Source organism: Liolophura sinensis, chromosome 1 (assembly GCF_032854445.1).
Source record: "Liolophura sinensis isolate JHLJ2023 chromosome 1, CUHK_Ljap_v2, whole genome shotgun sequence".
NCBI lineage: Eukaryota > Metazoa > Mollusca > Polyplacophora > Chitonida > Chitonidae > Liolophura > Liolophura sinensis.
Genome location: NC_088295.1, coordinates 92,906,786 through 92,931,284, shown reverse-complemented (window position 1 = coordinate 92,931,284; position 24,499 = coordinate 92,906,786). Strand labels below are relative to the sequence as shown.

General features: G+C 39.4%; 2 protein-coding genes and 1 long non-coding RNA gene across 3 annotated transcripts; 1 reads left to right on the top strand and 2 right to left on the bottom strand.

The window, feature by feature from the left end:
* Window positions 1–83: 83 nt before the first annotated feature.
* LOC135480079 (uncharacterized) lies at window positions 84–2,260 on the bottom strand. Its single transcript, XR_010446186.1, has 3 exons — window positions 2,146–2,260; window positions 652–733; window positions 84–261 (listed from the first exon to the last, which is right to left on the bottom strand). It is a non-coding gene; the product is annotated as an uncharacterized LOC135480079 (long non-coding RNA).
* Window positions 2,261–2,625: 365 nt separating this feature from the next.
* On the top strand, window positions 2,626–8,608 carry LOC135462131 (prefoldin subunit 2-like). The gene is given in 4 exon segments (XM_064739500.1): window positions 2,626–2,701; window positions 2,704–2,764; window positions 7,128–7,251; window positions 7,955–8,608. Coding segments are annotated over 4 exon segments (441 nt in total). The 3' UTR covers window positions 8,135–8,608.
* Window positions 8,609–9,598: 990 nt separating this feature from the next.
* LOC135462130 (signal recognition particle receptor subunit alpha-like) lies at window positions 9,599–24,021 on the bottom strand. The gene is made up of 14 exons (XM_064739499.1): window positions 23,866–24,021; window positions 22,351–22,434; window positions 21,094–21,287; window positions 20,174–20,295; window positions 19,879–20,026; window positions 19,018–19,171; window positions 16,822–16,922; window positions 16,070–16,191; window positions 15,061–15,147; window positions 14,519–14,691; window positions 14,171–14,378; window positions 13,681–13,766; window positions 11,633–11,809; window positions 9,599–11,283 (listed from the first exon to the last, which is right to left on the bottom strand). The coding sequence occupies exons 1-14, from the start codon at window positions 23,980–23,982 to the stop codon at window positions 11,158–11,160; spliced, it is 1,899 nt and encodes a 632-aa protein (XP_064595569.1). The 5' UTR covers window positions 23,983–24,021; the 3' UTR covers window positions 9,599–11,157.
* Window positions 24,022–24,499: the final 478 nt, after the last annotated feature.

Sequence of the window (24,499 nt, the reverse complement as noted above, 5' to 3'; positions counted from 1 at the left end):
TAAAAAATATAATTTTCATAGCACAAAGCAGGCTCACAAATATCCCAAACACAACCAGTTGTGGAGAATGATAATCACATACCCACAGGAAGGTCGCTCACTGCTGGGCCAGGACTCGTCAAACTTTGAAGAAGAATCCTTAGGGCTTGGATCATAAGCCTCTGTAAACCTGTGCGATCCACTTAGAAAAGGGTCATCTTGAACAGTACTTCTACACTCCCTGATGCTCTGCTCATTTTTCCTGTCTGGACTTAATGCAGTCTGCAAGCAGCACAATACCTACTTACAATAGTCTAACAATAATAGAAAATGCAAAATCAAACTAAAGCAATAAATAAATATCTTCAATTTGTCAGAAAGATGTACCTGACATTAATCACTGAGTTTTGTCAATTAGTTATCCGTTGCATGTAATTTTGTTTTTTCTCTCCCTTCCCAAATAAATATCAAGTAAGACTCCAAAAAGAATTATGAACATAGCCCTGGTTGCACATCTGAGTCTCCCCAAAGGTCAGCATTTTCACATGATTTTTCTTTTAAAATTTACAAAATGGCAAACATATGAAATCTCACACCATAATACACTTTCCTTTGTGCCATTACAGACATAAATGTAGCAAATAAGCATCAAATGTGAACTACTGAATATACATTTCTGTCCTTTTTGGAGAGCCTTTTGGGTGAACCTGGATGGTAGAAAGCCTTTGGGACAGGTGGCTCCTCAAATGGATTTCTGCAAATTATAACCAGACATATAAACATCATTAAATGCACTGCTCAAACAAGTAGTACCTGCTTGCATGGTATCCTAGAAATACGGCCTATGGTAGCCTACTATGTAGAGCATTTACCTTTTAACAATTATAATGCTGTAGAAATGTTAAGTATTTTCAATAGAAGATGAGTAACACATTCACACTGGTTTGGTGCGGAGATGCTAAAACAAGGAGCCATTCATTGAACATTTAGCTAGATACATTCTGTGTGTTTATGTTGTCTTTAATAGTTCAGATCTGACACAAACTAAATAAATCAATTTAGCTGAATTGGTTCACAAGTTTACTCTAAAATAGGGTGCACATGGTAAACTAGCAAAAATCTAGCGCTAAAATGGTAATCTGTTATGTTTTAGGATTGACCAAGAGCTTGGGGTAACATCATACTCAAGAATAGTGCAAATACACGACACCAATAACTAGAGTGCTCGAAGTAAATAATGGACATATTAACTCCCAGAGGGAACAGAAAGGAAATGCCATTTTTAAGGAAGGCTATACTCATCTGCAATGAACTTCAGGTAATTAAATCTGTTAGTTTACTTGAAATCTCCAATTTGTTATCTATACAGATGTAATTTACAAGGTAAGAATAACCTGGGTAGCTGATGAGTAGTAGATCGTCATTATACCAAGTGATTCTGGCCCATAAAATGGCCCAGTATGAACTTACTTCATACCTTACCCATATCATACATCCTACTGTAATCATCGTGAACAACACTGAACCTAAATATACTTTTGTTATAATATGCTGTATTGCAAAATGTCATAAAATATGCTGTAAACTATAAATTATTTTAATAAAAAAAAAACTCCACTGCACTGCCTTGTCGTCCCTTCAAATGTCAAATATCTATTGTCCTGTTGTGATGATGCACTGAAACTGGGCTAGCCACACTATACATCAGAAGGTCATAATCAGCCACTCAGCAGTAGACATGACTTTCACCTTAGTCTATGATAGGGTTACTGGGGCTCTACATGTCTTACGCTGGCTGTATACACTGTGTATTGGGGAGAATAACCACAAGGTATGCAGGGGGGTTATTAGAAGGCGGTTTTCACCTACCAGCAGCAGCTCCCTGCTACTTTTAAAAAATGAGCACACAGCCATCTACTTTCACCAAAGCTGCTAGTTTACCTTTTAATTATTTTGCAGGAAGCTGGCCAAGGTAGACTTCTGCTTAAACAGGTATTGAAAGCCCTGGGCTGGAGATGACTACATGGTGCGAAGTGACTTGGGTCGAAGTTAGTTACTTAGTTATGTTAGTACTAGGTATGGAGGTGTTATGAAAGTGACATAATAATAAATTTACAAAAGCCATCATTACATTATTGTTTTCGCAAAGAAACAAAGACTTACAACCTCTTAACTACACGCGAATCTGCTTTAGTAGTCGGCATTTCCAATCCTAACAAATGAGACAGAAAGAAACATGTTCTCTCATGCTTTCAACTTTTCCGCCATTGATAAACATTCGTAACACAGTTGTGTCAAATCGTCACTGACATTTGAAACGAAAACGGATGTTACAGCCATTTTGACAATTAAAAAAGTTTATGATCACTAGTAAATACTTTGTTTTTGGACTGTATACTTTATAGTCTCTTTTTTTTTTAGAGAGAACTGTTAATAGCATATGGAACTTTGAAGTGGTATGTTCTTACTGCAATATAAAAAAATTTCCGTTCGCGTTCGTGATTTGATAATTGTATGATCAAGATTTCTTGTATCTGGCTTTTTTCGTGTATTTGTGGTGTCCCATTGAAAATCCCTTATGTTAATAATGTGATGCCGAATGCAGGAGATTAGATTCCAATTTTCATCATGGCTTCTGGGGCAACGATGGCGGCACAACCAACGGGACAAAAACCCAAACCCAAGTCACAAGAACAAATAATTGCCGGTTTCCAAGAACTTCGACACAGCAGAGAGCCGTTGCGTCTAAAATAAATGAATTAGAGATGGATATGAAAGAGCACGAGTAAGTTTCGAACCGGAGCAACAAGCCCAAGGTCCGAGCATGGTTAAGTTGATCTGTGTTGATTACAACAACAACGTGTACTGTTAGTAAAATGTAAAATAGATTGTCAAACGATCAGTTACTATTTGTCACAGATATTTCCAACCTTGGGATTTGTAATGTTGAAGTTAATGCTACGTGGTAGATTGACATAATTTCATTGGTGAATCTGATTTTCACATTCACATAGATTTTCAACTGTGGAAGTCCATCACACAGTCGCGTCGTACATATTTTGTATATGAACAAGTTGTGGAGTGTCATAACATGCGGAAGGAAATATTCCCGAATGTGTCGAGGTGATGGTCAGGACCTTTTTTCCATTGTTCAGAAGCGCACTAGCGTTTCCCTCCATAACTCGTGCAACTGCCCAGTCACTCATTCATATATTCCTAGCCAAGGATCTTGGCTGTTATCATTTTATATGAGGTTAGGCGTAGATCACACCCGAGGAGTGTACCAGGTTAAAATATTGGTATTTAAGAATAGTTTAGTATGGAGAAACTCTGCAACAAAAAATCCGTGCAAAATGAACTAATACATGCATTAACCACAAAAAAGTCCAATAAAATGGGAGACGGCCCATTACCGACCTCTTCCTACCCCCTGTAGGCTGGAACCTTCTGCACACATGTGCAGAGAACAGACCAAGTGAGTGTAGGTGTCCCCTTTCCCATCCCCTATTTTGTTTGAACAATGTACATGTGTGCAAGAGTGTTACAGGGACTTAGCGTTATAAAATGGTTTGCTATTAGATGCAATAATACATCTATGTATAAAAAAAATGTGTATATATATATATGTCTGTATTGACAAATTTAGATCCTGAACAAGTGAAGTTAAGAGAGATGGGATATTATGTAGATGGTTGATACAGCGAAAATTTTAAACTGTAATATTAAGTAGCCTGATTGAAAGCTTGATAGAAAAGAGCTTCTTTTACATGTATTGGGAGGCAGTCGCATAGTTTGAAGCCCATATGTGTAAAACTTTCTGTCATGTAATTTGTCCTTGCTTTACGGATAGATATTATGTTGTGTTGATATAAGAGCAATATTGTGTGTTCATGCTTTCTTGTAGAACTAAACAAGCAGCTCTTTTCTGTAACTTGACTATCATTTTTCTATTTTTAACTGAACAGTTTCCCCATACAGAGTAGCAGTAATCAAAGTGAGGAAGAACATAAGACTTATACAAAATATCACTACAGTGATGTGTTAGAAGAGCTCTCTTCCTTCGTAGAATGCCTAACAATTTAGAAACCTTTTTACACACATTATTGATTTGAGTGTTCCAGGAAAGATGGTCATCAGTATAAATATCAAGCAGTTTCGCATTACTGATTCCTTAGAGTTTACTTCCATGAAGCATAACAGAGAAAGGAGCATGTTTCATTAAGCCTTTGCCTGGATCCCAGTATCATGTATTTAGATTTTTGGGCATTAATGAACAGGAGGTTTTTGTTGCACCAGTCCATACAGTTGTTTAGATTGCGCTCAATGTCAGACATATTGCCTGAGGAGCAGTATATAGATGTGTCATCAGCAAAGTTGTCACTAGAATTGCAACTGTCTCATATAAATAATGGTAGATCATTTATATACAGTATAAAACGTAAAGGTCCGGATATGAAGCCTTGCGGGACACCAGCCTTAATATCATAGCATCGGACATTTCTCCTCCAGCAACAACCTCCTGTTGTCTGTCAAGATAGGTAGGACTGGAAGAAAGTAAGAGCAGTTGAGTGAAATTTGTATACTTTAAGTTTTTAAGTAATATATCATGATTAACAGTATAAAATGCCTTCTTGAAGTCCACAAGTATGTTTTGAATAACTTCTCCGTTATCTGTTGCCCCTACACCAGTGTTCAACCATTTTCAGCAATGCAGATTCACAAGAGTGTAAGGAGCGAAAACCAGATTAATTTAAAATGCAATATTTTAAAATTTGGGAGATACTCATATAAACTGCTGTGTACATGTTGTTCAGTGGTTTTTCAAACAATAGGTAGGCCATATGTTGGACGATAGTTTTCAACTTTGTCCGTTGGAGTCTGGCAGCAACCTGCGGATGATCGTGGGGTTCCCCCGGGCTCTGTCGGGTTTCCTCCCACCGTAATGCTGGCCGCTGTCATATAAGTGAAATATTCTTGAGTACAGCGTAAAACACTAATCAAGTAAATAATAAATAAATTATCTTTTGGATCCCCTTTGTGAAGAGGGACAACTTTAGCAATTTTCCACATGTGTGGAAAAGAACTGACCACAAGACATTGGTTTATTAAAATTGGTCAAAGAATTAGTCTAGTCAAAGATTTTGCAATAATAGGGCAGCTGATGAAAGAAATTTAGCATCAATATGGTATTTATTGGCCTTATTTTTATCATGGTTTAAAACGGAATATTTGGTGTGGGAAAGAAGGCATCATGAGGAACTTTTTCCTCAACTTCCCTGAGTTTTTCAAGACTTTGAACAAAAGTGTCCTTGTTTATATAATTAATATCCATCAAATGTTTGGCCGCATTTGAGAAAAAGGTATTGAAGATATGGCTAATTTTAGCTGGCTCATTTGTTACATTGCCATCCTTATCAGTGATAGCATCCAGCTATAGACGCTTTTGTTGAGGATTAGATTTTCTCAGGATCTCTCAGATTCTGTTGGGAGAAGATGCATTTTCTTTCAAGTCATTTGAGAATTGCTGCTTCATTGGACAAGCAATTTTAATGTTCACTTTATATTTCCAGTGTTTGTGATTTGCCTCATGTGCCTTTCTTTTATACATATCTCGTAGTTGCATAGAATTTAGAATATCTTCTGTAACCCAAGATGGTTATGAAAGGCATTTGACTTGTCTTGTTTTCAAGGGGTCATGTTTATTTAGAACATCTTGGAAAACCGCTCATACACAGCCACTTCAGGATTTATTATGTAATCTATAGTTTCCCAGTGCACATCCTTTTAGTCTTGGTGGAAAAGATTGTAGTTAAAATCTTTACATGCTCTATAGTGGGCTGTAACATGTTCATCCTTCATGCTGTAGTTATTCTTTGATTTGAGGGTGACACAGACTGGAAAATGATCATTTATGGCTAGAACAGGGACTTGAACAGCTACATCTTTCTCAGTTGAAGTCACATACTGTATGCATGATCCATGAGAGTTGATGTGGATGAAGTGATTTGGGTGGGAGTCTTAACAAGATAACGTAATGTTCAAAAAAATCCGACCATTGACAAAAAATATCCACGATATAGAGGGGTAATTAACAGGTGTAAAAACACGACGAAATGGAAAATTTAAAAAAAAAAAAAAAATTTTTGGCATAATTTTCTTCACTTGGCATTGAAACACAATCATTGTTTTCAGAGTAGATAATTTTTATATACCCTTTAGGTGTTGAATGTTTGAAGGTACCAAATGACTCGCAGTCGACTGTAGTTTTGAGAAAGTCATGTGAACTAAAGGTGTTTTCTGAAATATAACCGAGTTCTGACATAGGAGTCTGCAGAAAACTTACATTTTCCTTACTGCCTGCATGTACAACTATAATCTTCATGTTTTAGCCCAGAAGGGCATAAAAAGGGTTTTTTAGTTAGGTAACTTTGGGGTACCAGCACAGACTTCACTGTTTTTCTGAGACAGGAATATTGTGTGTTCAATATGAGTATTGTGGTGTGTGTCAGAATATTAAACTATCACTCTGGTGGAGTCTACTTGATGGACTAACACATACAGAGAGCCATGCCATTTTAATGTAAAATGTAATATTTCTCTGGCTCTTGATTCTCACCTTGATAGGGTACCTATGCAACAGCGTGACCTTTCAGTTATAAGATGTTGCCCTCTGGTTATTCTTTTGTGCACACACGTTTAACAATGCTGTGCCAATCAGATACAATAAAATGTATGTACATTTTAGATATATTTGATTGCATTAGATCTGGTTAAGTCTGTGCTATAGTTAAGAATTAAGTGCTATCACATGGTAAAGTGACACCATTTAACTGAGGAGTCTGCTTTCCACAAAAAATATCCGACAAGTAGGTTGCTCACAAATACATGCAGGTACTTTTGCCAGTTTGTGTTTACTGTGGGTTCGTAGTCAAAAATTAACCCAACTTCCTTGCCCTAGGTGGTATCTTAGATGACCGAGCTTTGAGTTTTTTGTCAGATTTCAATCAGCTTCTAACTTAAGATCATGTAACAAAACTGTGTTAAATGAAGGCCCTAAAGTACCATTATAGACAAAAATAGACACAGACACTAACTCTGTTCAAAGTGTGTTAGCACATGTACCTGCATTTTATTCTGTTTACTTGCAGCTTAGTTCTAGAAACTTTGAAAGAAGTTGATGAAGAGAGGAAGTGTTTCCGTATGGTGGGAGGAGTTCTTGTTGAAAGAACAGTCAAGGATGTGCTACCAGCATTAAAAACCAACAAAGAACAGGTGAGAAAATGTCGGTTTGGTATCCCAAGTACTCTAAATGTTTGAAAACTATCAAATCTAGGTTGTGGTAATTTTTTTCTAAATGACATACATGTGCAACCAATCTGAAATGTCTTCTAGGCTTCACAGGAGGAATGACACAGAGTGCTCTCCACTCTGACTGCAGTGTTGTTCTCTGTTCCAGATGGGCTTGCTTACTGAGTCATTGCTAAAACAGTGAGACATGACTGGGGGGTTCCCCTCTGACTGCAGTGTTGTTCTCTGTTCCACTGGGCTTGCTTACTGAGTCCTTGGTAAAGCAGTGAGACATGACTGGGGGTTCCCCTCTCTGACTGTTGTGTTGTTCTATGTTCCAGCTGGGCTTGCTTACTGAGTCCTTGGTAAAGCAGTGAGACACGATTGGGGGTTCCCCTCTGACTGCGGTGTTGTTCTCTGTTCCAGCTGGACTTGCTGATTGAGTCCTTGGTAAAGCAGTGAGACAGGACTGGGGGTTCCCCCTCTCTGACTGCGGTGTTGTTCTCTGTTCCAGCTGGACTTGCTGATTGAGTCCTTGGTAAAGCAGTGAGACATGACTGGGGGTTCCTCCTCTCTGACTGGGGTGTTGTTTTCTGTTCCAGCTGGGCTTGCTGATTGAGTCTTTGGTAAAGCAGTGAGACATGACTGGGGTTCCCCTCTCTGACTGCTGTGTTGTTCTCTGTTCCAGATGGGCTTGCTGATTGAGTCTTTGGTAAAGCAGTTGGAGACAAAGGGCCAGGAGATAAACCGATACAGAGAAGAACATAACCTAAAGATACGGGGTGAAGAGAACAAGACGGAGAACAAAGAGGAACACGATTCTGGCAAACCCAGCTCAGCAGGTGTGCTTGTGGCAAAGGACAGCTGAGGGGTTGGGATCTATGGAGTATTCTATCACAGTGCTATTGTGCATGCTGCAATCCTCCCAACTGACATGTACTCTTTGGAAAATACCACGCTTCCTGGTCCGGGATAGAAGGACATTGTCTGTGCGGTAGCTGAGGCACACTGGACATGAAGAGACCATACTGTACATGGAAATGGTTCACACGTTGTGCGACTAGCGACTGATTCCTTTCATATTCCGCGTCTTGTTACATGAAGTAGGATCATCATGATTTAATACACTTACATAAATATGCAGCTTCAGTTTGTCATTGGTATGAAATAATTCTTGTGTTGTACCTAAAGAGCTCCTTCTTTATAGAAATTAGTTACCTGCCATGGTGGTTGGGATATTGAGAGATCCACTATGCCAAACTAATTCTACCAGAAAGAAACGATTGTATTGGTTCATGTGAAATTAGGTATGTACAGCGGAATATACATGTAAGAACAGCTATCAGCTTGTGACTTTGATATTGTCATTACCAGGCCATTTCATGCCATCATCACTCGTACACGTTTCTTCCTTCTCTTAGACTGTCAACTATTATCTTAGTATTTTCCAACCAGTGTGTACTACTGCCAGTTTAACACACTATACGTAATCACTTTATATACGAGAGAACAGTTTTAGTGATCAACTTTTATCACAATGGGCCATTCCTTTGAAGTAAGAGGACTTGGAACAAAGCTTTGCGCCAAATGGCAGTTGTGTTAAGGCAGCCCTTGCTACCCTGCTCCGGCAGAGTGGATAGCTGTTAGAAAGGTGGCAGATGCAGGTGTTACTGTGTAGAATTCATTTTCCCAAGCCTTGCAAGTGCAAACCTCGGGAACAAGGCTATGTTTTGCCTGGAAGGGAGAAATAGCCCAAAATGATGCAAGATGGTCTCTGGACTGGAAACTCAATGGGCACCAATAAATCAACAATGCACACACCAATAATGTTTGCATTTATTTCACTGAAATTTGTGTGTGTTGGCCTGCTGCCACTACTGACTACTTTGGACCGGGGTAGCTTCCGTAGCATTGACACAGAGTGCACATATGAGAATGCCATATCAGGGCTACTCTTGCATGGTGAAATATACCCGGTACTTCTGTCTTAGAAGGTGCTATATGACAAAGAATGTCCATGGCACATGGACAGTATGGGCCAGTCTGGTTTTTTAGTTGAACGTCAAGAGAATTTGAGGTATGGGCAAAGTATAAATTGTAAGAATTTATTAATGTGACATCCGTTGGCACTAGATCAAGAGCATAGACAACAGCTGAGAGCTAAGCATGCTGCTTTGTCCCATATACTGCATCAGAGACTTCAGTCGCTAATGCTCAGCCATGGCAGTGCTAGAAATATTTTCTTGTTGCTAAGTTTGATGCAAGAAAATATATTTAGTTATCTTTTTTTTTTTTTCTTCAGATATCATCTGTAAAACATCAAAGCAAAAACTTATTTATTTCATAAATTTATTTATTTTCTTCAAAATTCAACAACTTTAATCTGATACCATTCCCCAATATTACAATACAGCCCACAACCAGAACAGTTGATCAATAACACGAAGGTTAAAATCATGATCACCTTTTGCCATCGTATCAGGTAAAATGCCGCTGTATGCAATAATAAATATGAAGCAGTAAATGAATATCATTACGATACTTTTTCAAGTCATTTCACAGAATAATCTGGAAGTACACCGTCCTAGGTTTGATTAAAGGTAAAACCTGAACAGTTATACATCTGCATGAAATATAATAGATCGATGGTAAAGTTGTCCTTTATTTCTTAACTGGTGACAACTTCTGGTCCATGTGGTGAAAAGAATTTAACTGAACTAGTTAATAAACTGTATGTACTTTTAAGTAACCACAATGCACAAATAAATGTTTTGCAGCATTCCTTAATCAAGCTTGGTAGCTGACAGAAGACATGTCAGACTTAAAGGGATACAGAATTCTTTCTGATTGGTTAGTGATAGAGATAGGCAAGTCTAGGCAGTGCCTAACCAAAGCTGAATTTTAGGGAGGGCAGATTGACTCAGGCACGACCAAAGCTACATAGTTTACCCTGGTAACCCTGTCAGCCAATCAGCGTTGAATCTGTATCCCTTCAAGGTGAGAGAGACCACTCAAAACTATCATAATGAGAAATGCTGCTAAATTGTTAACACTTGTCATTACAGCTACAATGAGTGGACACCTAACCTACACACAGTGTATGTCATTACACTGCTCATCTTTTTTTATTACAGATATATTCATTGTGTGAATGTGTCCACGAAAAAAATCTGATTTTGTTTTCTTACCCTTGAATTACATGAAAAAAGAGAAACAAAAAATTTCATTCATGCATCAATTCAACAATTACAACACAGTTGCATGGGAAGAGCAGGACGGTAAAGATGAGATGATTAGGTGTGCCATATGAATAACCTGTATCAAGGGTGAGGAGGAGCAGCAGCAGGGTTAAACTGCAAAAGACTGACTAAATATCACAGAATGGTGTCAAAGACTACTCCAGATTAACCATCACAGAAAGAGTTATCTCCCATGTGACTGTCCCGGCTGGGATTTCTCAACCTCATCCGATGCCATCTCAGATTTAATGGTGAAAACCATGGGCTAAAAGCATTACTAACCCACACAGGGTAGTTGATCTGAAGTTAATGTCTCATTTAATTAAAACTATTACATGTACATCTCAATACCACATTCCTCATGGTTTATGTGTACATACATAAATATCTGTCGTGCCAATGCCTGTAGTTTGTAAAACAGTACCTGACTAGTATTCTGCAGGCCTTGAGTTAAATATACCTTCCTGTGAGTAATTCTTTTGAGGTGGTTACTAATGCAAATCTAGCACTTATAAATATATATATACGAACAGAACAAAGGAGTCTTCTATTGCCTTTATCATAGAAAAAGAAAAGAAAAAAACACATGACAAGCATTTCTGCATGTGAAATAATTTGCCTTGGTGGCAGAAGTGTAAGAAGGTTGGTCTGTCTACTTAAGGAGGGCGCTCACAACAGCCTTAGCATTGAGGTTCCTCAGATCTGTGTAAGTCTGACCAGTTCCCACAAACACAATAGGCTGACCTGTGGTGTATGTCATGGAAATAGCTGCTCCCACCTGAAATCAGAAACATTATCACCAAATAAAACCATAAACAAAAACCAGGTGTGGCTCGGCATGTATTGCGAAATTATTTTCACAATTTGTAACTCTTAAACAGTAAAACTGGTATTCAAATTCACAGAAATGCTCTTTAGTTTCTTATGTATAGTCTGAGTCCATGGGGAATTAATGGCAGGCTGTTTAAGGGGAGGACACCAGAGAAAACAGTGGCCTGTGCCTACCAATATCTAAAATGTGGCTAACAAACCTGCTAACTACAGAACATTGAAAACACACCTGTGAAACAATAAATTATACTGTTGGGTCAAATGAATTTAGTATGTTTATAAAAAGGCCAGGTTACCTTGTCATCAATAGTGTCAAACTTGGTGAGGATAATGCCATCAATCAGTCGGGGGTTTTCCATGTTAGAGTGATCAGCCAGAGCCTGGTTAAACTTTGTCAGCTGATCAACGGCCTCGTTCCCCACCAGAGCCTCTCCCACGAACAGTACCAGGTCAGGCTGGTTCACTTTGATCAGCTGCCAAACAAGACAAATGCTTCTGAACAGACCAGATACAGATTGATTTCTGAAATTTGTGACAATTACAGGCAGCTCACTCTAATCATGTGTCAACCATCTGTCAAACAAACACTTCTGAATAGACTAGAAACAGTGTATTCTTCAACCTTTTTTCATGTTAGTAAGGTGTTCATTCACCCCAGTCAAAACTGAAGAACAAAGGTTATGTCATATTGGAGTAAGTAATACTCACAAGTGTCAAACTTTATTAACTGACATTCACTGTATGATTTTGGGAATTGTAAACAGTAGGAATAAATTAACCTCTCAGAACTGGCTGCTGGAGAAAAATTCCCTGTTTCTGTGTAAATCACTCTTCTGTATAACTCCCTAGGTGGCAATTTGGTCAGCTACTGAGCAAAGTATAGACAGCCAATTACGTAGGCTAATCTTGAAAACTTCATAAACACACCAATCAGATTAAAAACAATACACCAGCCATTTCGGGTTACTTGAAAACACCGGTAGCTGTGGCTCGGCCTGCATGTCCGTCCACCAAAAGTAGCGTACAGAGAAAGGTCTGCAGCCTGGTGATGCCCGATTCTGACATGAACGTCCATGTTTTGGGTTATCTTTTTTTGTTTTAGTTCTTTTGACATGAGGTTTACGCGATCCTTGCAGTGATATGAATACATGATGTTATTTAGACTCACTTTTATACAAACACAACAAATGGTAAGACATGAGTGTGAAGGGTCACCCAGAGGCACGACTACACGAGACCTGTCTGCTGGTCTTGAGGCGAGGTTCTGGGGAGGAAGTGTGTGCTATTGCACATGCTTTATTCTCAAGAAAGTTGTGTTGGTTAGGGAAATTTATGCGAAGATTTTTGTAGTTTATTATACGTCTGTTGCAAGGCTTTATATGGCATAATATAAATGTGCATGAAAATTAGTATGCTGACCGTCAACACCAATGGGAGATTTTGATCTCATATTACCCCCTTAATCAAGTTGATGAACTGATTTTGTTGCGCAGAGGTAGGTTATACATTGCAAGAGAAATTTTCTGCTTTTCACGGCCAGTATATGTTTAAATAGCTGAAACATGTGCACTTCCTTCGTTTGCAAACTAGGATAGGCCTGTCTGTTGACGAAAGTATATTCACACCTTCGGACGATAATTCTGCGCACCTCAGCAGGCCTCTAACAAAGCCTAGAAGAGAGTTTGCACAGCCCAGCAGAGAGTTTGTCATGTGCCAGTGGAGCGTTATTCAGTATCTCGGAGCACGATACAAGCGGTAAACAATTGACTTTTAGGCTGAGCTGTACTGTACATGTGACTTTTAGGCTGAGCTGTACTGTACGTGTGACTTTTAGGCTGAGCTGTACCGTATGTGTGAGTTATAGGCTGAGCTGTTCTGTACATGTGACTTTTAGGCTGAGCTGTACGGTACGTGTGACTTTTAGGCTGAGCTGTACTGTACGTGTGACTTTTAGGCTGAGCTGTACTGTACGTGTGAGTTATAGGCTGAGCTGTTCTGTACATGTGACTTTTAGGCTGAGCTGTACGGTACGTGTGACTTTTAGGCTGAGCTGTACTGTACGTGTGACTTTTAGGCTGAGCTGTACTGTACGTGTGAGTTATAGGCTGAGCTGTTCTGTACATGTGACTTTTAGGCTGAGCTGTACAGTACGTGTGACTTTTAGGCTGAGCTGTACTGTACATGTGAGTTATAGGCTGAGCTGTTCTGTACATGTGACTTTTAGGCTGAGCTGTATGGTACGTGTGACTTTTAGGCTGAGCTGTATGGTACGTGTGACTTTTAGGCTGAGGTGTACTGTACGTGAAAGCTCTAAACGTTTGGCTGAGATACACAGGGTTATTACCTTAGCCAGAGCTCTCATCAGTGGTTCATTATCCTGCATACGTCCAGCTGTGTCAACAAGGACCACATCAATACGGCTGTCACGCGCTGAAACAAAAGTATTGCCCGACATTAGTCCTCCTGTAACCTTTCTACAGCATCTAAACTGACTAGCTGAGGTTTGTATCATAGCAGCTCGTGTTTGTTAAATTCTTCCCCCAAAACACTAGTGCATACACTGTAACTCTTCATTCTTAACTTTCTACTCCAGGACGCTCTCAAAGCTAAATTTGAAAACTGTTTTAGAATCTGTGAAACTAGTATGATCTTATGAATGTTCACATAAAACACAAAAAGTGTCCACAAAATACTCCACAGAATGAAATTATTTTGTACTCATTTTACTCAAATTTAACTTATTGGGTTGCTTAAACCTTACTCAAAACTTCACATTCAAATGTGTCCATTGTATAATTCCATGTCTAATGTTTAAGAGCCCTTGAGACTCTCACCATAGTTGATGGCTTCCATGGCAATGCCTGCGGAATCCTTGCCGTAACCTTTCTCATACAGCTGCACCTTTTGCTGGGCCCCCCCAGAGGCATGAAGGGCGTTCAGCTTGCGAGTGTGGGTCCTCAGCTGCTCCACTGCCCCCGCACGGAATGTGTCGCAGGCCGCTATCAGCACACGAAACCCGTTCTCCACCAGCCAAAAAGCCACCTAGAATAGCAACAAACTCGTCATAACTGTACAACGTCTGCCTTGTTTGCACATTTACACAAATTACTGGACAAATTATATTTTGAATAAAACACAGGAATGTTTTAAAAGCAGTTTGAAGGGGAGAGTATTTGATGTACCTTGGCAAGGTTGGTTGATTTACCGACTCCATTGACCCCACAGAAGGTGATAACGAAGGGCCGTCGTTGTTTCTGGCTCTCCAGGGCATCACGCAGGATGTCAACGCGTCGCTTCGGGGAGAGGATCTGAACACAGCTTTCATTCAGGGTCTGCTTCACTGTGGAGGAAATGCCTGCAAGACAAGAACAACAAAACATACAATACACATGTGTACCTCTTCAGACTCATTGTCGTACCTGGGTTCAATAATAATAAATACTCATTATCAATATCATTATCATTATCAATTGATAATGATCCCGGTATATGGGTCGAAAGTTTGTGAAACTTTTTACATTTATGTGATGATGCCGTCAGTGTTGATGATGTCACATATCCTACAAGCCGTCACCATTGACTACAAATGAGTTAGGGATGGTAAGGCGCTCTGTATCCAATATGTGCACATGTAAAAACGTTGCCAGATTTACCCTATGTTTCTCTAACCATCTTATTCAGAGCATAACTGATGATCTTGCCATCACAGTTTTTAGTTACCTACCGCTGAAAGTGCCCAGGACTCTTCCCTCCAGCTTGGTGGCGACAGAATCGCAGAGCTTCTGGGCTATCTCGGCTGCAACATTCTTACCTGATAAAAGATAATACCAGACATGAAAGGCTTACTGAATACAGAATACCATGCCACTGATAGTGAACAGAGGTTTCGAGGCCACTGAAGCATAACTGTGGCAGCTCTGCCACTGATACTGAACAGAGGTTCCAAGGCCACTGAGGCATAACTGTGGCAGAGCTGCCATTGATGGTGAACAGAGATTCCAAAACCACTGACGCATAACTGTGGCAGAGCTGCCACTGATACTGAACAGAGTTTCGAAACCAATGAAGCATTACTGTGGCAGAGCTGCCACTGATAGTGAACAGAGGTTCCGAGACCACTGACGCATAACTGTATCAGAGCTGGTAATGTTCAACTGAAGGTCTGCTATCGCATCCATAATCAGCATATTAGCATTTATTCTGTTTCCTTTCGTTGCTCTTAAGGGTGTTTATTTTGTTTATTTATTTCATTGGGGTTTAATGCCATACTAAAGAATATTTCACCTATATGAATATTCGTGGAGGAAATTGGAGTCCCTCAAAGTAAACCCAAGCCTCTGACGACTGACTAACCTTCCAATGTTAGGTGCAGATGTACTGAGGGAAAACAAGTGACTGACAAAGTTCATGTAAGACCAGCCCAAAAATACTATGAACACAGTCAACCATCTATTGTCAGCAAAGGCTCTAAGTCAACAACATAAAGGGGTCTTCACTCAGGCCATATAAAGCACCAAAGGACTCAGATCTTAAGTGATTTCCTCATTGGCAAGAGCACAAGCATTTATTTGCCACAATCTGGATAACTTACCATCAACATGCATATAACCACCAATTGTAGCAATCCTTGCAGGCCATGCTTATGTGAAGGTAAGCATACCTTCTTAAGACAGTCCTACTAACGATTGCTTTTGAGACTCTTAAGTGTCACCCACACATGGGTGTTATATTACCTATAAGGTGGTCCTTCATCTTCTCCAGCATGGGTTTGAGGTCCTCCTTAGTCAGGGTTTTGGAGCCCACCAAGTTACGCAGGGCACTGAACATTCCCAACCCTCTTTTCTTCTGGGCAGATCTGAGGGACAGAGGAGATTATTGTTTAAAGGAGATCTGGGATTTAAAGGCAAAGACAACGCTAAGATGAAAGGGCACTAAAAACTGTCCTGGAAAATGGCTGAATTTATTGCTTTAAAATCTTTCCCACCAAGTAAAATAATGTTAAAAGATCAGATTCTACTGTGGTCTGTTGTTGCCCAGAGGTTATTAGCTATGCCACATCTATACTTCTGCCTGAAATCATTTGTCTCAAGGTCAAATTGGCAAATGCAGTCACAGATCTACATGTATATGCATTTTGAATGATGAAATGTACCAGTCTTGTGCATGCTGGTTAGCCAAAACCTTATGTGACATCACTGGTCCCAATGTGGTCAAAACAGGCCACTATACAATAAAATGTTCAAATGCATTTTACTAGGTTAAACAAAATTGTAAAAAAAATAAATCCAACTATTTTCCTGGATAGTTTTTAATGGGTTTTCATCCAAGACATACTTGATGTTAGTGTTGTCTTTGCCTTTAATGTTTACATTGACAGTACTGCACAGTAACTGACTATTGCCGCACAGACAACACAGTATATTATACAGAAAAAAAACACCTGACTATCTCAACACTAACAAAGTTCCCGTTAGGTTGACTTTACCCCTTCACTTCCACTTCTTCCTCCTCCTCTTCTTCGCCCTCAGATTCTGAGTCGGGTTCCATGTCTTTTAGCTCTCCCTTCATTTGACCCAGCAACTGTAGCTAAACACACAGAACACCCAGTCTAATATACACAGCCATATAAATTGATCAGACTTTAAAGGATTAGTGTCCAGATTTACTATTTATTCATAATAAGCTACCCCGGTATGTACTGCTACATTGAGTGTAACCAAATATTGACAAGAGTACATTAATCTGACTACACTGTAATACAGCACTTAAATTCATTAGATAATGCGGCCGGTTGTACATTAATCTGACTACATTGTAATATGGCACTTAAACTCACTAGATAGTGCAGCCGGTTGTACATTAATCTGACTACATTGTAATACAGCACTTAAACTCACTAGATAATGCAATGGGTTGTACAGTAATCTGACTACACTGTAATATGGCACTTAAACTCACTAGATAGTGCAGCCGGTTGTACATTAATCTGACTACATTGTAATACAGCACTTAAACTCACTAGATAATGCGATAGGTTGTACAGTAATCTGACTACACTGTAATATGGCACTTAAACTCACTAGATAGGGCAGCAGGTTTTACATTAATCTGACTACACTGAAATACAGCACTTAAACTCATTAGATAATGCTGCAGGTTGTACATTAATCTGACTACATTGCAATATAGCACTTAAACTCATTAGATAATGCAGCAGGTTATACATTAATCTGACTACATTGTAATATGGCACTTAAACTCACTAGATAATGCTGCAGGTTGTACATTAATCTGACTACACTGAAATACAGCACTTAAACTCATTAGATAATGCAGCAGGTTGTACATTAATCTGACTACATTGTAATATGGCACTTAAACTCATTAGATAATGCAGCAGGTTGTACATTAATCTGACTACACTGAAATACAGCACTTAAACTCATTAGATGATGCGATGGGTTGTACAGTAATCTGACTACATTGTAATATGGCACTTAAACTCATTAGATAATGCTGCAGGTTGTACATTAATCTGACTACATTGCAATATGGCACTTAAACTCATTAGATAATGCAGCAGGTTGTACATTACTCTGACTACACTGTAATATGGCACTTAAATTCACTAGATAATGCGGCCGGTTGTACATTAATCTGACTACATTGTAATATGGCACTTAACCTCACTTGATAATGCTGCAGGTTGTACATTAATCTGACTACACTGAAATACAGCACTTAAACTCATTAGATAATGCAGCAGGTTGTACATTAATCTGACTACATTGTAATATGGCAATTAAACTCATTAGATAATGCGGCAGGTTGTACATTAATCTGACTACACTGAAATACAGCACTTAAACTCATTAGATAATGCGGCAGGTTGTACATTAATCTGACTACATTGTAATATGGCACTTAACCTCACTAGATAATGCAGCAGGTTGTACATTAATCTGACTACACTGTAATATGGCACTTAAACTCATTAGATAATGCGGCAGATTGTACATTAATCTGACTACACCGTAATATGGCACTTAAACTCACTACATAATGCGGCAGGTTGTATGCATTTTTTCCAGCAACACTCGGCAGTCTTGGCCGTCATCGAAGAGCCCTGGTGTTAGTTTTTTCAAGTTTCCAGACAATAAAATACTACATGTATTAACTGAACTGAAGCTGATAACTGGCACATCTCTGTACACTAATGCCGATGGCCACATAATAAATGTATTTATATTATGCATGACGATAGACCCTATAGATATAGGCTATTCAGAATGCCGACAATAAGATGTACCAGTAGTTCTCATCACATACAGGTATGAATTTAGAATCCCTCTGGGAACAGAATGATAATTATTGTGAACCGGACAGAGAAAAAGAATAGTACATAACTACAGCAGTATGTTGGCTTGTGTGTAGCTAGAATCCTTCTCCAAAATCACATCATTTTGAAACCAATCACTATGCTAATCATTATACTAATCACTATACTAATCACTATGCTAATCATCAGAAACAATAATTTATTCTGAAGACCTGAATTACTCCACTTCTGTATGAATACCAAAGCCTCTTCTGTGAGCACCAGTCAAAGAACTGAACACAGCAATGCCTGTCTGAGAACCACATTCTAGTTGGCAGTTTTCTCTACCTGCTTAATACTTACATCAGCCTCGGCAATGAGCTGCTCACTGTCTCCATTCACCAGAGCATCGTCCGGTTTAGCCCCGCTGTAATCCAGACTCTTACTCTCCCTCCCTCCATTCTCCCACAAGGTCGGTTTCTTCCCCTTAGGCTTCTTGGGGCTCTCAGGGCTTTTCCTGCACAGTTCAAAATAAAACAAAATTCACACTTAATTTTAAAAATTTTATTTATATATCGGATTGGTGCTTTACACCTTACTCCAGAATATTTCACTAACACACCAGCAGTCAGCATTAAGATGGGAGGCCATCCCAGGTTGCTGCCAGTCATTCCCACGTACGACCAAAAACAATGAGGGCATGGACCTGAGCTCAAAGTGACCTCATTGGTGAGAGGTTCCTTGGTCGTTGTGCTGCACTAGCACAATAACCACTGGGCCACGGATGCTCTCCGTTAACCACTGGGCCACGGATGCTCTCCGTAAACCACTTGGCCACGGATGCTCTCCGTTAACCACTGGGCCATGGATGCTCTCCGTTAAGCACTGAACAACAGATGCTCTTCGATAACCACTGGGCCACGGATGCTCTCCGTTAACCACTTGGCCACAGATGCTCCCCGTTAACCACTGGGCCATGGATGCTCTCTGTTAAGCACTGAACAACAGATGCTCTTCGTTAACCACTGGGCCACGGATGCTCTCAATTCAACATTTACAGCATGAACATAACTCACACACATGACACGGATCACAAAATCTCATGAGATCTGTTTGCTTCACTTACGCTCTGATTTAACAGAAACATACCTGTCCAGACAGTGAGTGCATGTCTAACAACTGGGAGTTACAAGATGATACTACAGAGTTAATTCATGAACTCACCCACTCTCTGGCTTGTTACCCTTCATCATCTTGGCCATGAACTTCTGTCTGTTTAACATAATCTCTTCCTGACTGAGCTCCCCGTTGCTGTTGGACACCTTGGCTGGTTTGGGGGAGCGATCAACCACCACAGCAGCTTCTTTGACAGCTGTTGACAATAAGTATGTATGTCACGTCTATACAACTCTTGTACAATCTCGTCTAATACTGTCATCATGCATCCTGAAGGGAATGCATTAAGTTTTTCCAAAAAACTTAAAGTTTGTCCACTACTCATTCAAACAGAGAACGTTACCTTTCTTGTTTTTGTTTTCCTTTGACTTCCCTCCTTGACCTTTCCCGTCATCTTTCTTGTTTTCTATCATTGATGACACAGTTTTCTTTGATTTCTGTGATTCTTCAAAAGTTTTCATTTTTCTGTAAAAAAAAAATGACATTGCAATATAAAACAAATACATGTATGTTGTTTTCCTTTTACCTGTTACAATCAGGACATGATTAAATATAACAGAGAGGAAACTCATGAAGCCATCTGATTACTTTCTACAAATTCCCTATCTGGAATTTTTGCAAGATTTGTTATTTTTTTTTTTTTTTATCTGATTGGTCTTTTATGCCTTACTGAAGAATATTTCACTTACACCATGGCGGCCAGCATCATGGTGGGTGGAAAAAAGGGCACAGCCCGGGGGAAACCCACGGCCATCAGCAGGTTGCTGACAGACCTTCCCACGTACGGCCAGAGAGGAAGCCAGCATGAGCTGGACTTGAACTCACAGTGAGAGGCTCCTGGGTCATTAGGCTGGGCTGGCGCACTAACAAACTGAGTCACAGAGGTCTCACTTTTTGCGAGAAACACCAATTAAGAGCCAGCCATATGACCACTTTTTGGTCGCAGAAGTCAAACTTCAGCCTTAATCAGAATCAAGTGTTTCCATATAAAAATGACTGAAAATGACAACTGAATTTTCACAAACTACAAAAGCAAGAATCTGGCTGGCCTAAGAGGCAAAGGGCTAAGAATAAATGTTTCTTCACATTAAATTTGGCCAAATGTCAGAAACGGGATAGCCTGCTAGTTCTAAGTGGTTGCACTGCCTGTGTGGAATGTGTTTTATGGGACACCATACTGACTACTACCATACAGAGTATAAACATTCAATCACTAACTACATCAACAATATCACTTTAAGCTCTGTATCATGCCATACTTACTTAGGTTTTTGAGCCTGTTGTCTACTTGATTCTTCTACAGCTCTTAGAATGTTAGAAAACTCTATGTCAAAGTCAAACTGCCTCGAGACCTTTCCTTGTTGTAAATCATCCTTGTATTTGTTTCTGAATTCCATCTGGATATCACTCAAAAACTTATCCACATATGACAGCTGAAGTATTTTCTGATATGCAACCTGCAAAAAATGAATAAAAATATGACATTAATGTAATTAAATAAAGTGGCCTCCATGACCGAGGGGGTTAGCACGTCACCATGGCGTAATGACCCAGGAGCTTCCCCCCAAGGGGGTTGCTGAGAGTTCAAGTCCAGCTCATACTGGCTTCCTCTCCGGCCCCATGTGGTAAGGTATTCCAGCAATTTGCGGATGGTTGTGGGTTTCCCCCGGCTCTGCCTGGTTTTCTCTCACCGTAATGCTGGCCACCGTTGTATAAGTTAAATACTCTGGAGTACGCCGTAAAACACCAATCAAATAAAAAAATCAGGAAATACACTCTTCAAAACTATGTGATTTGGTTTATACATCAAGTTGGTCCTACAGATTGTACATGGAGAAAGGAAAATAACTGATACAAGCCTGAAGGCATAATGCCTAAATTGGTAGAGTTCATGAGTCCTCTGATTTGGGGCCCCATGTTTACATGTATCATCAGTTTGTCAAAACAGATCAAACAAAGAGTTTCTTTGGAGTGTTACTAAAGTTTGACATAGGCATAACAAGATGGATGGTAAATATTCATTTATTTATTTGATTGGTGTTTTACCCTGTACTCAAGAAGGATGGTAAGTAAACATAAAACAATCAGATTCATAGGCATGGCATGGCACTTCATTTCGCACTACCAAGGTCTACAGCGAGCAGTGATTTCTGTCTTTTGTATGTGCTTTAAGTTAGTTGTTAAAATGTGATTATTGGTGGATTATTATAAAACCATGAATTCATCATCCTAAACTTCTCTTAGAATTCCACTTCCCTGGACTTCTCCCATGAACATAGCATAACTGATTGTTCATTTATACAAAAGCGCATCACAAATGCAGCACAGATGACTCTTGTTGTCAGGCGAAAACAATAAACTGAGAGAGAGCATTGGTATACTGTATGGAATTGTAAAAATACATTTTTTTATCAAGGAATAAATATGCATAACAAATATGTATATAAATATGTATATAAATGTAATATGTATGTATGTAAATGAAATATCTTAACCAAAAGAGCTAAAAGGAGAACATACCACAAATACAAGTTCAAATTCATTGTCTAACTTGTATTTCAAAGTAAGTGCATCGTGGTTGAAGGAATTATTCCCAGTTCTTTCCTGCAAAATAAAAGCAAACAAAAAAATGTTAGCGACCATATTCACTCTCGCACTTCAAAATGGCTGTCAACAGAAACTAGCCAAGAAATCAGCTGTGAATATCAGGTAAGCTCTAGTTCACAGCCGAGAAGCCATCCATGATAAAATATGTGTACGGGAACAGAGCCTTCCGCCAACTTATTCAGGGGAAAGCTCTACAACGAAAACACTTACGTGTCATTGGCAAAAGTCAGATGAATCACATCTGTCGACCGCTTCGTGGTCTGGACAAGTATTATCCAATTCCATGGCGTATACCAGTGGTAATTCCATGATATCTGGCCTTTGTGCCCAATTCACAAATGTCAGACTATCTTCATTAAATAAGTGTAGCCATTGTTTTCGCTCACGGCACATGAACATATGTGGTTGACGTTAATGTGGTGAAAAAAAAAACCTCGTAGTCACAGCGTCAATTTCTTGTCATTTTAAAAGCATCTGGCCCTTCATACTTTTACTTCACTCAACAATTAGCTTTCAAAACATCCTTGTCGACCCTTGCATGCTGAGCTGTTCTATAGATTGGAATCCTTACATAACACTGTCATATATTTCTACATGTTGTCAGATTCTCAATGGACATCAACATGATTGGTGTAATGGTGTAATGGGGTAGAGGGCGTCATGTGGTAAGTAGCTCAGAGCAGACCATATTCTCAAATCCGACTGAGATTTTTTCTGATGAAATATTGAATAAAGGTCAGTGTCACTGGCTGCAAATGGTGCATATATGTCTTAGCTTGCAGACAGGCCATGTAATAATTGGGTTTGGATATTAAGCATTGCATATGCAGCAGCTTTGCTGATGGGGTAGCTGAATACGGATACAATGTCATACAATGATACAATGTCATAATCGGGTGCACACATCGTCCGGGCTAATGATGGCAGCAGTCTTCACGTATCAGTATATATAAGCCATCCTTGGACTGGATTTTTACGCTATTCAGAAATGTTTAGCCATTTTTTGAGAGGCCAGCTCAGTGTTATGATGAATGTCAGAATTTTAAAATACCACACAGAGCCCATCTAGACAGAATAACAAAACATAGGCTACAAATTGCTTACACTTATACAATATAAAGAAAAAATGCAACACAATCATCAACATGTATTTTTGACTTTTAGTTTCATTTATTCCCATCAAATTCAAAATAAGCCTCTGTAGTTCACCTTTAACTATTTTTCCATATTTACTGATGAACAGATATTTAGAGTCAGCCATCTTTACCAATTTTTATAATTGCTAGCAATAAAAACAACTCTGACCACAGGTTAAGAGCGTGTGATGATTAGTGTACAAGCGTACTAGGATGTTGTTGTTGTTGAAGTGTGGTGTCAACACGCCTAACGACTGCCAAGAGAAGAGATTTTACATTTCAAAATACGAACCTGTAATATCACGCTTTTGATCAAGGCATTGACAGAAGGTGTGAAGAACTGAGACGTCCCCTGAAAACACCAAAGGACGATTCCTCCCTTACTAAAAATTGTAAAAAAGTCTAACATATTGAAGCCGTAATCGTGTTGATTTTCCTCGACACGGTGTTTTCCTATTGACGTGTGTTCCGGAAGTGACGTAGTAAGCAGGCAGCGTGTGCGTGTTCCTGGGGTTTCCCAGCATTTGACAGCTGACGCACGTGTTTGACCCAGCTTAACAGCACAGATACTATACCTGCAACCTCGTCAGTTCGACTGCATCATTGTAGCTAGTCATACATAATGGAAAGTAATACACCACCGATAGAAGGCCAGCTATTAAAACCTATAGACTAACGCAAATGCTCTCAAATAGACAGTGACGACGCATGTTTCTCACACATGCTACTATACCACTAATCTCAATATTTAAGATAGGACTAACTTCTTATAACCGTAATATTGTTCATTTTGCATATTGCTGTGGATAATCAGCACATTGTAAGTGGGAAAATGTGGGACTGTTACAGTTCCCTGGTAGAATATTTACTTATTGGTTTCATTGGTGTTTCACGCCGTACTCAAGAATATTTCACTTATAGGCCTA